The sequence below is a fragment of the Cydia splendana genome, chromosome 24 (genome assembly GCF_910591565.1).
Source record: "Cydia splendana chromosome 24, ilCydSple1.2, whole genome shotgun sequence".
Lineage (NCBI taxonomy): Eukaryota > Metazoa > Arthropoda > Insecta > Lepidoptera > Tortricidae > Cydia > Cydia splendana.
This window is the reverse complement of record NC_085983.1, coordinates 10300384-10315413: the sequence shown is the minus strand read 5'-3', so window position 1 is coordinate 10315413 and position 15030 is coordinate 10300384. Positions and strand designations below refer to the sequence as shown.

Genomic DNA, 15030 nt, shown 5'->3' with positions numbered 1-15030 from the left:
CTAGGGATTTACAGCGCCAGCTATGTCGCCATCTGGAAAATATTTCGACCAGCCAACCCCATTACAACGTCGCGTCGAGCCAACTTTTTAAATACTCGTAAATACTCATTAATTCAACTTCTTTCGAAATTAAATGAAATGAAATGCGTTTATTTTGCTTAACATTATGTACAGATAAGTTGGTAGAGTCAATTGTATTATGTCCAGATAATGTCAATACCTTATACTAGTAGGCATGCAAAATATTTTAAAACCTATTTACATTATATTACAATAAATTACATAATCAATTACAATAACATTAAATAAGAATAACCACCTTCTTACCAAGTATTATGCAGAATAAAAGAGCAATGAAAGTTTAATGTTACTCGCAAATACTCATTAATTCAACTGCTGACCAATATGCAGTATTAAAGAGCAATATCACATTAATGTGATGTTTAACGACTTGCCGTTTACGGTGTTGGCGCTCAGACTACGGTGATGTCACTGCTCGTGCGAATATCTTGGAACTGGGTTTATGTACGGGTTGGAAACTAAAGTGGGTCACTGGGAATAACGAAATAAGTCGATTTAATGAATACATCAAATTATTGACCGAGCGTTAGCGTAGTTCTCCGTTTCAGCTTGGGCAATAATAATTCGAATGCCCGAATGTTCTCCTTTGCAGGTCGCAATTCTCAACCGATCCCCTTGAAATTTTCTCTTAACTTTTGTTACATCCTTACTTACTGTTGTGGCGAACCGACCCCAAAGTTCCTATAAGGGACAAGGGACCGTGCGCGTTGAAGGGTCTGCCATCTTGTGGCCTGAATCAGAAACATATGTGCACATGTACATTGCCAAAACAAGTGCTACCATCTACCGTTTCCTTGTGCATAGTAGGTTCTGTCATCGTGTGGGCTACATCGGAAGCATAAACTTCATATTTACACCTCGCGCCAAAATCTGACGGTTCCTATGCTGCCTACTATAGTTCACGCACGGGGCCTATAGCCTCCGACATTAAACCTAGTTAGGCGTTTTTGTCGACGGCGCCGAGTTACACGCGTATATTTTTGTTACACGTATGCTCTAAATAGACCATTTCTTGTTCGCAGTGCCGGCGACGACGCGGGCGCAGCTGGCGGCGGACTACCTCGAGTCGTGTCGGCGCCACAACACGCCCGCCATCGACGCTGTGCTGCTACAAATACGGGTAACATAATCCCTTCTTACTTACTTACTGCTAGCCTTTCTCCGCAGACGTTTTGTCTGATTGCCCTTGGCATACGCCTCTTCTATATTCCTCCACGCGTCCCTGTCCAGAGCCTGTCTAAGCACAAGGCTCCAGCCACCTGCCTGAACTCGTCTTCCTGTCTCATTTTTTGTCCACCATCATTCCTTTTTCCGTCTCTTGGGGTACCATGTTGTGATGTCTTTTGACCATTTTTAGGGTTCCGTACCCAAAGGGTAAAACGGGACCCTATTACTAAGACTTCGCTGTCCGTCCGTCCGTCCGTCCGTCCGTCCGTCCGTCCGTCCGTCCGTCCGTCTGTCACCAGGCTGTATCTCACGAACCGTGATAGCTAGACAGTTGAAATTTTCACAGATGATGTATTTCTGTTGCCGCTATAACAACAAATACTAAAAACAGAATAAAATAAAGATTTAAATGGGGCTCCCATACAACAAACGTGATTTTTGACCAAAGTTAAGCAACGTCGGGAGTGGTCAGTACTTGGATGGGTGACCGTTTTTTTTTGCTTTTTTTTTTGTTTTTTTTTTTATATGGTACGGAACCCTTCGTGCGCGAGCCCGACTCGCACTTGTTCTCTTTTGTCTCGGAGCATGTGGCCGGTCCACTTCCACTTTAGTTTTTTTAGAGTGTGGTTTGTTCTCTTTCTAATGTCCTCTAGTTTTATTCTATCTCTAAGTTTAACATACTCCCTTCAGTCACCCCTCACTGCTACCTGATTGAACTGAAGCGTAATTGTTCACTTGTTGCCGTCTTTAGCGTGCTGGAGAGACTCTGACTGTCTTTGGACATGTGTTCGAACCAGCGATTAGGAATTATAAGTCCTATTGGTCGTTACCGTCCAACTTTGTGTTATGCCGGCGGAAAGTTTCTAAAATTCCTAAAACTTACCCCTTGGAAATTTCCGGTAAACTCTCCACAAGTTTCCAAGAATGTGTGAAAATGTTTGAGACTTTCTTGCACAACTTGCAGGGCCATGATATTACGTACCAGCGCAAGGTAATAGCAAGCGTTGGTGAGAACTAGATGCCATACGAGTCTTTGAAGAAATCAGTTGTAACACCGCCCACACTGTTAACTGTACATCGGAGGAGCTTATGCCTTTTGTAACTAATAAGGTCCACCGATGGACAGTTAAGAGTGTCGCTGTTTTACGAAACCCCAAACTGAACCCTGAACCTCTTTATTGAAGAACATCATCTGTCCCCAGGAACTGCCGGAAGGCGTGATAGGCGGAGGCATGCGCGCGCCGCGCCTCACGCTCTCCTGCTGTTCTCTTCTCGGCTCGGCTCCGTGCGACGCTCTAGAAGCAGTGTTGCACCGCGCGCAGTTCCGCCGTCTAGAGCTAGAGTGCGATATCGACGACGAGGGCGCGGTGAGTTTACGCGCTCTGCTGTTCTATTCTCTTCTGCGACGCTCTAGAAGCAGTGCTGCATGGAGCCGCCGACTAGAGCTAGAGTGCCACATAGATGATGAGGCCGCTGTGTGTAGACTGTGTAGAGTTCTGAACTTATTTCGACTTCTGATTTGCAAGTGTTATATGTCTTGAATGATGTTTATATTTCCAGGAGGCGCTGTTTGACATGATCGAGTACTATGAGAGCGCCACAACGGTGGCTATCTCCGGGCCGCGGCACTTCGGCATCCGGGGCTGGCAGGCGGCTTCTAGAATGATCAAGAAGGTACGTGTCCGTTGCTCTGTGGAGGCAGGGTCGCCATGTGAGGACATCCAGGAGGCGCTGTTATAATCTGGCTGTGTATAATGTGGTTCAGAAGTGTATGTCCGAATTCTGGCCGGGTCGCCATGTAAAGACATCAGAAGGCGTTTACAGTGTTAAATTTATTCTGACCTGAAGTTTTAAACGATCAAGATTAGTGGCCAAGTTGGAGGTGCGTCTTTTTAGCTACCCAAAAAACTCTTGCGTATTTAGATTCACGCTATTCTATGCTAGGGCTACGAAAGACAGTTACGGTAGTTTACGGCTGGGCCATGACATTGAGCGACTTGCGACGGCCCCAGCGAAAACCATTGCAGCGAGACACAGCGATCGGACCTTTCGTTCCCATGTATGGCTGTCTCTGCCGCCGTCGCCAGTCGCGTAACGTCATGGCCGAGCCGTTATGCATAGAAAAATATTCCTCAATAAACTATTGTTAAAAGAGACGATGGCAGTTGGAGGATTCGGAAAAATTACGAAATCGAAGAACTCTTAGCCGAACCGAATATAAGGGCTGACGAAGACGGCGTGCGAACTCGCATGCGATTTTAGTTACATTGCGGATTGTTGGTTACGTCCAATTCAACCGACCGATCAAAACCCGCAATGTAATGAAACTCGCATGCGAGTTCGCGCGCCGTCTAAATCAGCCCTAATGGGTGAGACCAAAGCACATTTCCGTTGGCTCGGCCACCTCGAAAGAATGGGTGAAGATCGTGCGGTAAAGAGAGCATACTTGGGTCGACCGACTGGGCGCCGTCCTGTAGGTCGTCCTAAGTATCGATGGGCGGAGCGAGCGGAGGCAGATCTCCGGGAGCTCGGCGTCAGTGAAAACTGGCGTGAATCCGCGCAGGACCGCGTAAAACGGCTGCTCTTGTGTTGGAGGCCAAGTCTCATTTTGGGTCATCGCGCCAAACTACTAAGTAATAACCGCAGCGGGCAGTTCGTATTGTTGGCGATCTCGAACTTACTGACGGCTTAGAACCTCTTAGCCTTCGGAGAGACGTTGGCTCTCTTTGCATGTTCTACCGTCTGTACAATGGGGAATGCTCGGAAGAACTTTTTGATTTGGTGCCATCGTCTCGTTTTTATCACCGCACCTCCCGCAAAAGGAGCAAAGTTCATCCCCACTTCTTAGATACATGGCACACCAAGAATAAGCGGCCATCTCGCTCGTTTTTTCCCAGAACGTGCAGAATGTGGAATGACTTGCCTCCTGAGGTATTTCCTTTGCGCTACGACATGGGATTCTTCAAGAAGCGGTTATGTAAGGTTCTCAAGGGTCGGCAACGCTTATGTGGCTCCTGTGATGTTGCTTATGTCCATGGGCGACGATGACCGCTTCCCAACTGGTGGCTCGTCTGCTCGTTTGCTGACTATCGCATAAAAAAAACTATAGTTAAATTGTCTGATTTCAGAGCGCAGAGCTGTCGGAGTTGGAAGTGTCAGACGGGCCAATAGAGGCGTCGCACGCGCCGGTGCTGGCGCGCGCGCTGCGGCCGGCCGCGTGCCGCCTGCGCGCCCTCTGCCTGCAGCGCGCCGCGCTCGCCGGCGAGCCGCTGCTGTGCCTCGGTGAGTGTGTGTGTGGTGGTCGTGCTCGCGGCTATACTAGCCCTCAATATAGAGGCGTCGCACGCGCCGGTGCTGGCCGCGTGCCGCCTGCGCGCCCTCTGCCTGCAGCGCGCCGCGCTCGCCGGCGAGCCGCTGCTGTGCCTCGGTGAGTGTGTGTGTGGTGGTCGTGCTCGCGGCTATACTAGCCCTCAATATAGAGGCGTCGCACGCGCCGGTGCTGGCCGCGTGCCGCCTGCGCGCCCTCTGCCTGCAGCGCGCCGCGCTCGCCGGCGAGCCGCTGCTGTGCCTCGGTGAGTGTGTGTGTGGTGGTCGTGCTCGCGGCTATACTAGCCCTCAATATAGAGGCGTCGCACGCGCCGGTGCTGGCCGCGTGCCGCCTGCGCGCCCTCTGCCTGCAGCGCGCCGCGCTCGCCGGCGAGCCGCTGCTGTGCCTCGGTGAGTGTGTGTGTGGTGGTCGTGCTCGCGGCTATACTAGCCCTCAATATAGAGGCGTCGCACGCGCCGGTGCTGGCCGCGTGCCGCCTGCGCGCCCTCTGCCTGCAGCGCGCCGCGCTCGCCGGCGAGCCGCTGCTGTGCCTCGGTGAGTGTGTGTGTGGTGGTCGTGCTCGCGGCTATACTAGCCCTCAATATAGAGGCGTCGCACGCGCCGGTGCTGGCCGCGTGCCGCCTGCGCGCCCTCTGCCTGCAGCGCGCCGCGCTCGCCGGCGAGCCGCTGCTGTGCCTCGGTGAGTGTGTGTGTGGTGGTCGTGCTCGCGGCTATACTAGCCCTCAATATAGAGGCGTCGCACGCGCCGGTGCTGGCCGCGTGCCGCCTGCGCGCCCTCTGCCTGCAGCGCGCCGCGCTCGCCGGCGAGCCGCTGCTGTGCCTCGGTGAGTGTGTGTGTGGTGGTCGTGCTCGCGGCTATACTAGCCCTCAATATAGAGGCGTCGCACGCGCCGGTGCTGGCCGCGTGCCGCCTGCGCGCCCTCTGCCTGCAGCGCGCCGCGCTCGCCGGCGAGCCGCTGCTGTGCCTCGGTGAGTGTGTGTGTGGTGGTCGTGCTCGCGGCTATACTAGCCCTCAATATAGAGGCGTCGCACGCGCCGGTGCTGGCCGCGTGCCGCCTGCGCGCCCTCTGCCTGCAGCGCGCCGCGCTCGCCGGCGAGCCGCTGCTGTGCCTCGGTGAGTGTGTGTGTGGTGGTCGTGCTCGCGGCTATACTAGCCCTCAATATAGAGGCGTCGCACGCGCCGGTGCTGGCCGCGTGCCGCCTGCGCGCCCTCTGCCTGCAGCGCGCCGCGCTCGCCGGCGAGCCGCTGCTGTGCCTCGGTGAGTGTGTGTGTGGTGGTCGTGCTCGCGGCTATACTAGCCCTCAATATAGAGGCGTCGCACGCGCCGGTGCTGGCCGCGTGCCGCCTGCGCGCCCTCTGCCTGCAGCGCGCCGCGCTCGCCGGCGAGCCGCTGCTGTGCCTCGGTGAGTGTGTGTGTGGTGGTCGTGCTCGCGGCTATACTAGCCCTCAATATAGAGGCGTCGCACGCGCCGGTGCTGGCCGCGTGCCGCCTGCGCGCCCTCTGCCTGCAGCGCGCCGCGCTCGCCGGCGAGCCGCTGCTGTGCCTCGGTGAGTGTGTGTGTGGTGGTCGTGCTCGCGGCTATACTAGCCCTCAATATAGAGGCGTCGCACGCGCCGGTGCTGGCCGCGTGCCGCCTGCGCGCCCTCTGCCTGCAGCGCGCCGCGCTCGCCGGCGAGCCGCTGCTGTGCCTCGGTGAGTGTGTGTGTGGTGGTCGTGCTCGCGGCTATACTAGCCCTCAATATAGAGGCGTCGCACGCGCCGGTGCTGGCCGCGTGCCGCCTGCGCGCCCTCTGCCTGCAGCGCGCCGCGCTCGCCGGCGAGCCGCTGCTGTGCCTCGGTGAGTGTGTGTGTGGTGGTCGTGCTCGCGGCTATACTAGCCCTCAATATAGAGGCGTCGCACGCGCCGGTGCTGGCGCGCGCCCTCTGCCTGCAGCGCGCCGCGCTCGCCGGCGAGCCGCTGCTGTGCCTCGGTGAGTGCCACGGACGTAAATATACCATAGATGACGCAAATGCATCTACTGCGCGTGTCCGAACCCCGACCAAGCGTCGAGGTTGGCCGTCGCTACTGACCTACTGACAGCCCACGCGCGTCAGTTGTTGCAGCCGGACGTCCGCGAAAACTTGTAACATGCCTCGTTGTGTGATAATTAACTGCGACAGCCCAAAAATTGCGAGCACCCAAGGGCAAGGACATATTTCCTATCACATCTAAGTCATTTTAAAATTATATAATGCGTAATTTCATTTTATAACTATTTTTTAAGTATTCCAAGATGTGATTCCAATAATATACCTACGTAACTTTAACTTAACGTTACAAAACTATATTTACATTACATGTCGCGTTTGCTTTGAGCGTTTGATCTGACGTTTGAGTTAAGAGTGGATGAATATCGGAACAAGCGTACTGTCGCGCATCGCTTCGACTTCGTGGTACAGGCCATTTATCATTCGTCTGTCAAATTTAGCGACTAGTGTTGTTCGTTCTATCGATCTCTTCTAATAATAGATTTTAATCGATATCGGACAGATGAATGATATTAACTATTATAAAAATACAATTTAGGAGTAATTGATAAAAAAAAATCATGTCCTAATTTTAGACGACACCTTTAAGAAGGAGGGTCATTTAAACATTTACGATTATATGTTTATACGTTTAGTATGTTTATAAATTTCTATTGTGTTAAAAAAGCTTTCATTATTTTTGTTTTCCACATGATCCGGTCATAGATTTTGAAAATACCAGTTTCATTGAAGGAAAAGTTGGGAAGAAGATCATTCGTCTGTTTTTATCATTCGTCTTTCAGACAATCGATGTCATTCATGTTAATCGATTTGTGATTTTTGGAGTGCTTCGCGGGGAGTGACCGAGCGAGACCGCAGATATAAAATCTATGAGCATGAGCAAGACAGTTGAATCGTAGCGGGGCAGAGGGGCATCGGTGTCTTTGTATCGGTTATGATTTCCCATCACTAAATTGCGGCTGTGACGTCACAGTAGGTGGTAAAAAGTCGGCACGCTTGGTTTCAATACAAATCGTGATATTGGCTTCATCTATGGTATATTTAAGTCTGTGGTGAGTGCTGTCACAGCTTTCACAGTAGAAACACACGTTGACTAGTAATAAGTATAAAATCTGTGAAGGGGTTGTGCACAAATCACGCGAGGTGTTTTCGGCTACTTTTTGACCCCTATTGGTGAGGTTTTTGGCTACCCCCCTCCCCCACATAACGTCACGTGTATTTTTTAGAATTTGTTTCATTTGACCTAATTTTACGCTAAATAGTACTGTATATTATATATAGTTTGTCAAAGGACAGTCTCATTTCAATCATAGATAGAGAGAATCATACTATCTTTGTCTTACACTAGTACTGGCACCCAAAAGAAAAGGTAGAGTATAGTTTTCCTGGTTCTTACTGACTGACAAATTGGTTTTGTAATATTTTTCGGGGTCAAGCGCGGTCAAGGCCACGCGCTCCAAAATTTCGTAAAATATACTTGGTCAAGCAGATCTTGTCAGTAGAAAAAGGCGGCAAATTTGAAAAATGTAGGCGCAAAGGGATATCGTCTCATAGAAAATTTGAATTTCGCGCGTTTTTCTACTGACAAGATTTGCTTGACCATCTATAGACTCGCTATTTTGAAGTGCGGAGTGAAGATTTATGTTTAACGAAGCCGAGAAAAAGTATCTACTCGTGTGTTAGGTATTTTTTCTTAGTTTAGTTCACTGTAGAAAAATACACGTGAGGTCTCCTTATACACCCCTCCCCCAACGTGATCTATCGTGATTTTTTCGTGACCCCCCCCCCCCCCATCCAACCTCGCGTGATTTGTGCACAAGGCAATCAACAGGTAATCTAAGTTTATTACCTTATATAGTATATTTTACTAACTTTTTTATATACCACTTTATTACCTAATCAGACTTTTTTATACCAATTTAGTACTAAAATGATAAATTGAGTCAATCTGTCATTTTGATACAGTCAGACCGAGACAAGTCTGCAACGATTTTAATAGCACACGCAGTGCATGTGTTATTTGAAACTTCAATGAAATTATGACGTATAAATAACGCTTGCACTGCGTGTGCTATCAAAATAGTTGCAGACTTACCTCGGTCTAACTCTATCCTGATGTAAAACTTTCTAACCTGTGTATTATATTTCAGTTATAGCATTAAAATGCAACCGGTCCGTACGAGAGGTCCGGCTGTGCGACAACCGGCTGACGGGCGCCGACGCCGCGCAGATAGCCGCGCTGCTCAAGACCAACTCCCGGATACAGCTCCTCGATCTTTCCAACAACCAGATACAGGTGATTATGCCGAGCGAGGCGGGGTCTCACGGTCAACTGGGGCGTTTTCAAGCTTGTAAGTTTCACGGTTCAAATCTTCAATGTTCATGAAAAATGATTTCTCCCTGAATCGCTGTCAAACTTCGGTTTTGTATTAAGTTTCTTTTCTGTACGGTAGTACTATTACTTTATTATTCTGTGGTGAAAGTAATAGGGAATATTACTCGAAACTCTGCGTAGGGGTCGCCACTACCAGAATCCATCACATACACAATCTGGGGGTCTACCGCGAAAATCGAAATTTCGTTATCTATCCTCTCTATCACTCTTTGGATATTCAAGCGATAAAGAGGCAGGTAACTAAATTTCGCGTTTCCCGGAAGGCCCTTCTAAACAAACCGCCTTGATGCATCAATGTCATATTTTGTTGTCTGTGAAAACTAGTCAAAAAACAGTTTAAGGCACAGTATGTATAAGTTACTCTATGGATTACTAGCTAGCTTAGTGCTGCGCTCTGGCGGTAGAACATTGCAGTGATACCCCCTATTGCCTACCCTCTGCAGAGCATGCATGGAGGCAGAGGAGACAGCCGCCCACGTCATTCTCGAATGCCCAGGGGTGGCAGAATACCGGGCATAACACCTCGGCTCGCCGGGGTCTCTCCCAGAAGTCGTCGGCAACGTCAAGGGTCTGCTAGGCTTCTTGGTAGAGTTGGATTGGCAAGAATAGTGCCGCCAACCCACCACGCAAAATAGGCGCAATAATATGACGTCGAGTTGCGGAAACCAAGCCCGCGAAAACCTATAACCTATACCCCCTCTTGTATGTTACAGGACGCGGGCGTGGGGCACATAGCGGACGCGCTGGTCGAGCAGTCCACACAGTCCCCTCCCTCCGCAAACAGCTCACCCATGTCACCACACACGTGCCCACGTAAGTGTCCTCATCATCATCATCTTAGTCGTTTCACTCTTTACCATATAGTAATATAACTAAAGAAAGAGTGGTAACTCCATACATCAGTTTTCTTACCAAAACGCGCGTTATTTCGTAGTCGACATCTCACGTCAAGTAGTGGAACTACCAGTGCCCCTACTTGACACCAGATGTCACAAGCGTCGCTTCTGACGAAAAATATACTGCTAAAACAATTTACAACTAATATTTTAAGCAGAAGGAGTTGAAAATAGACTTCCAGTTAATCCGGTTATAATATTAGCTGAAAATTGTTGAGCATTAGAGTTTTCGTTTGCCGCGACATCTATTGTCGACTAGCAGTACTGATAAATTCCGCTACATGACGCTAGATGTCGACTACGAAATCAACTCTCGTTTTGGTAAGAAAACTGATGTACGGAGTTACCACTCTTTCTTTATTTATATTATTCTACGCCCACTTTTATTTAGCTTGTGTTGTAGCTGACGTGTGTTGTTGTTGTGTAACGTGTGTTGTTGTTGTTGCAGTGATGGGCGGCGGGCACGAGGCTCGCGGGCTGGCGTTCCTGGTGCTGTGGAACAACCAGCTCACCCGCAACGCGGCGCACCACCTCGCCAGGATGGTGGTATGTCCACACATATTTCACATTGACTCTAACAGATGGCGTTAGCACGTTCTACATCGCGCTTACGGAGTAGACGTGCGCGCCGGGCGAAAAAAAACCGGGCGGCGGCGCGCCTCGAAAAAATGCGGCGTGGGATTTTTCAACTTTTCAATAATAAGACGTATAATGAAATTGATGAAACACCACGCTCAAACCGTCAAATCGACAAGGGATAAAAAAAACTGTGTTGTATCGTTTTTTAGGGTTCCGTAACTCAAAAGAAAAAAACGGAACCCTTATAGGATCACTCGTGCGTTTGTCTGTCCGTCCGTCTGTCCGTCCGTCTGTCCGTCTGTCACAGCCTATTTGCTCAAAAACTACTGGACCAATGAAGTTGAAATTTGGTACACATATGAAAGTCTGTGACCCAAAGACGGACATGTAATAAAAACAAATGAATTTTAAGCATAGGGGGCACTTTTAGGGGGAGTATGAGAAAATTAAAAAACAAAGTTTTGCAAACCATATCGTGTTACATATTAAATGAAAGGGCTTATTTTGAGGATCTCAAATATATTTTTTCTATAATTTTATATGAAATAGTTTAGAAGTTATCAAACTGCACAACGGGACTTAATCGCGTATTTAAGTTTTAAGATTTGTGCAGTTTGATAATGTTTAATAATCGTGAAAGTTTAAATCAGAGTTTAGAAGTTATTTAAGAAAATAGGCAAAAAATGACCATTCCCCCCCCCCCTTAACTCCGATACTACTGGGTCTAAAATTTTTAAAAAAATACACATAATAGTTCTTCACCTCTAGATGACAGGAAAACCTATTAATCTACAGTCAAGCGTGAGTCGGACTTAAGAAAAAAACGCGGTTGGGCTGTTTTAGGGACACAGCCGTAATGGTTTACGTGAAACGTGGTGTGGACAGCTTTTGCGAAGGCCGAAGGCCGAGCTACGCGTAGGGCCGAAGGCCCGAAGCGTCCCCCAGAGACTTTTTGAAACGTACGGCCGAAGGCCGAGTTGCGGGAAGTTAGTGCTCAAACACAGAAAAATTATAGTACAAGTGTCTGAATTAGACGTGCGCGCCGTCGCCATAGAGAGTCAGCGCGCCGCCGCCGCCGCCGGTAGTTTAAAATTCGCGCCGAATATTTTTTTATAAGACAGTATTATGCAGCATTAAAATATGTAATAGGTTATAGACCGATAAGAAATAGTTGAAAATTATTGCGGGCACCACTTCCTACGTAACTCTCACATTTTTGACGTAATATACTTGCAGGGCAATAATTTAGTACGGATTTTTTTTGGTTATTGTGTAATTTAAATTCTACTATTTTATGTCGCACCAACACAATACTATTTCTTATGTGGCAGTATGATTTACATACAAATGTGTTGTATGTATGGGTAAAACACATTTACAAAGTATATTGTCCAGTGTTTTAACCGTTGTCGATTACACGGCACTTTTGCTAAGTGCTGTGGTCTGACAATAAATAATTTCATTTCATTTCCAGTATGTAAATTATCAAATTTTCTGGTAGTTTTTATGGTAAATAAATTAAACAGAGGGATGTTAGGTGTTTCAAAACGTTTTAAAAAGTAATTACTTGTCGGTTTACAACGTAATGTACCTACTAATGAACCAAATAGATAAAAAAATATTTTTACGGATTTTTTTTCTGTGCGTTCATCAAGACATCAAGAGACAGATCCGATTTCATTTGAGAAATTTCTTACAAAAATATTGATAAAATTGCATGCATTATTGTAAAAATCATTGCTCAGATCAGGGGCGTATTTTGAAATTTGGCGCCCCGGGCCAATAACATCTAGCGACTTTCACCAAGGAGGAGTTTTGGCCGAAGGGTGTAAAGTTCCGGCGGTTCCGCGGCCGGCTCCCTGAAGCCCCCTCCACACTCGTGCGCGAATCGCGGCGCGAAGCCGCGAACGCGAGTGTGGCGTCGATTTTCGTAGACAGCGAAATCGACTCCACACTCACGTTCGCGGCTTCGCCCGCGATTCACGCGCATAGTCTGGAGGGGGCTTGACACTGCGGGGTTGCGAACTGCATCGCAGCCATAATTGTGTGTTTTTAGTTTTAAGATATATTTTGTAATAATATGTATGCTAGTTTTAAGGTATTTATCTATAAAGAAATAAATATTATAGGACATTCTTACACAGATTGACCAAGTCCCACAGTAAGCTCAAGAAGGCTTGTGTTGTGGGTACTCAGACAACGATGTATATAATATTTATATAAATACTTAAATACATAGAAAACAACCATGACTCAGGAACAAATATCTGTGTCATCACACAAATAAATGCCCTTACTGGGATTTGAACCCAGGACCATCGGCTTCACAGGCAGGGTCACTACCCACTAGGCCAGACCGGTCGTCAATCTATGGGCCAATAGTTGCCTGAAAATAAATATTTTCATTCATTTTCATTCATTCATTCATTCAATACGTTTTGCCGCCCCAGAAGTCAAGGAAGAAAAACAAAATGCAATCCGCCAGGGGCGGCATATGCCGCCCCTGGGGGTTGGCGCCCCGGGCCATGGCCCGGATGGCCCTAGGGTAAATACGCCCCTGGCTCAGATGTTGCTGCCTCCTAGTCCTCTTACGATACCCCGCTAAGTTTAATAAATGACGTCAATGACTGGTAAAATTTTACCACCTACAAGCTATAAAGTTTTTGGAAAATTATAAAAATAATAGGTTTGACTTTAAACGGTAACTCGGCAACGTCCAAAATACTAGACGTCTTTTCATTATGCGGCGTATCTTTTTATTTACACCGAACCTGGCAACATCCAACATACCTATTTAACAAATTATGTTTTTTTTTTCAAAACTATTATAAATAGATTTTTTTCATGATTTTTCTACAATAAACAACCACATAATAAGATAATAACACCAAAAAAATTATACTAACACAGTTTTTTGATATTTTTTTCCCTTGTCAAGGGGCTACCCGAGGTTTTCATCGATTTTTGACAAGTTTTGAATCCTACCTCCTTTTTTGCACTACAGATAGAATTATAAGACAAACGGTTTTGTCCACCGGATTTTGAAAAAAAATGAATAAGTACTTATTTTTTTATGAATTTATTAAACATTGTCTAAAAAAACACTTCTATCGTATCTAGTTTGCAGTGGAGGATCTTACATGTACGAAATCTACATATTTGGGTTCGTCTTTGACGTCTCGAAAAACGTGTCCAGGATTTTAATTTTAAACTAATTAACACAAAAGTTATGGCCAGAAAACCAGTTTTTTAGCCTAAAATTGTTCAACTTTGATGCCAAATATCTCGAAGACAATGAACTTTGAAGTAAATATGGGATACTATATTGCTTAAAGCCTTGCTGTTAATATAATAAGCTACAAAAAACATTAGAAAACTAAGGGATTCAGATCGAAGGTCATTGGCGTGGGGTAGCCCCTTAAGCGTAACTTTTCATTATACGTCTTAATATTGAAAAGTTGAAAAATCCCACGCCGCCGGCGTTACGCCGCCGCCGTGGACTTTTTCGTGGCGCGCCGCCACCCGATTTTTTTCGACCGGCGCGCAGTCTGAATGCGAAGGTCGAAGGCGCTGAAGGCCCGGAGCCTCTGACATGTGCATGCTTCCTGCATAGGAGATCGTCGATTTTGTTCTATCTTTTGCTAAGCGATTGGGCCCGATACCTATAGATTACTGGAAAAACGTATAAGAAGTCTGCAATTGAGCGTGAGCCGGACTTAGAATAAGAATTGCGGATAAGCTCTATCAGGGCCACAACCGCAATTGTTTACGTGAAACGTGGTGTGGACAGCTAGTGCGAAGGTCGAAGGCCAAGCTCTGCGTTGGGCCGAAAGCCTGGAGCATCCGAGAGAGGTGCGCGTCCACTTAAGGTCGAAGGATGAGCTGTAGTGTAGGAGGTTAGTGCTCAAACAGAACAAATAATAATAACAAATAATTGGTGTAAGTACGAGTAGCCAAATGAGAAGGCTGTAGTGCCGTATATCAGAGGGTCTACCGCGAACACCGAAGTTCGCAAATTGCGGAGATTTCTCTTTTACTCCAATGAAACCGTAATTAGAGTGACAGAGAGAAATGCCAGCAATTTGCGAACTTCGATTTTCGCGGTTATAGCCCTGTTATCTTGAAATAACAGAGATACGCCTAACCAATGCAAAAAAATGTAGGCACTATGCTTAACACAATACTTGAACAAAATTTAATGCGTAACTATCCTTTGATAGCTCAGTTAAAAAACACGGAAAAGCCGGGGCGTGCCCCAAGCCAGCCGTGTGTGGGACAATTGAATCTTCTTCTCCTTGTCCTTTTCCCATTATTTGGGGTCGGCTCTCCTAGTTATATTTCGCCAGGCTTCACGGTCCTGGGTCGTCTTAGGTGTGATTTGGGCTTCTTCCATATCCCTCTTCACTGTTGCCAGCCATGTCAGTCGGGGTCTTCCTCGTCGTGATTGCGTGGGGAACATATCTAGCACCTTACGTGTCATGTGTTCGGATTCTCGGCGCATGACATGTCCAAACCAAACCCACAAACATGTCCAAACAAAACAAATGTGGAACA

General features: G+C 47.4%; 1 protein-coding gene across 2 annotated transcripts in view; it reads left to right on the top strand.

Moving 5' to 3' along the window:
- LOC134802308 (uncharacterized) overlaps positions 1 to 15030 on the top strand; it is a 79196-nt gene that overhangs the window by 49219 nt on the left and 14947 nt on the right. For both annotated transcript variants that reach the window (XM_063774894.1, XM_063774893.1), the window contains exons 2-8: positions 1104 to 1201; positions 2451 to 2615; positions 2809 to 2922; positions 4377 to 4530; positions 8757 to 8902; positions 9715 to 9814; positions 10346 to 10443. In XM_063774894.1, the coding sequence (XP_063630964.1) occupies positions 1104 to 1201; positions 2451 to 2615; positions 2809 to 2922; positions 4377 to 4530; positions 8757 to 8902; positions 9715 to 9814; positions 10346 to 10443 (875 nt within the window). The remainder of the gene's footprint in view (positions 1 to 1103; positions 1202 to 2450; positions 2616 to 2808; positions 2923 to 4376; positions 4531 to 8756; positions 8903 to 9714; positions 9815 to 10345; positions 10444 to 15030) is intronic.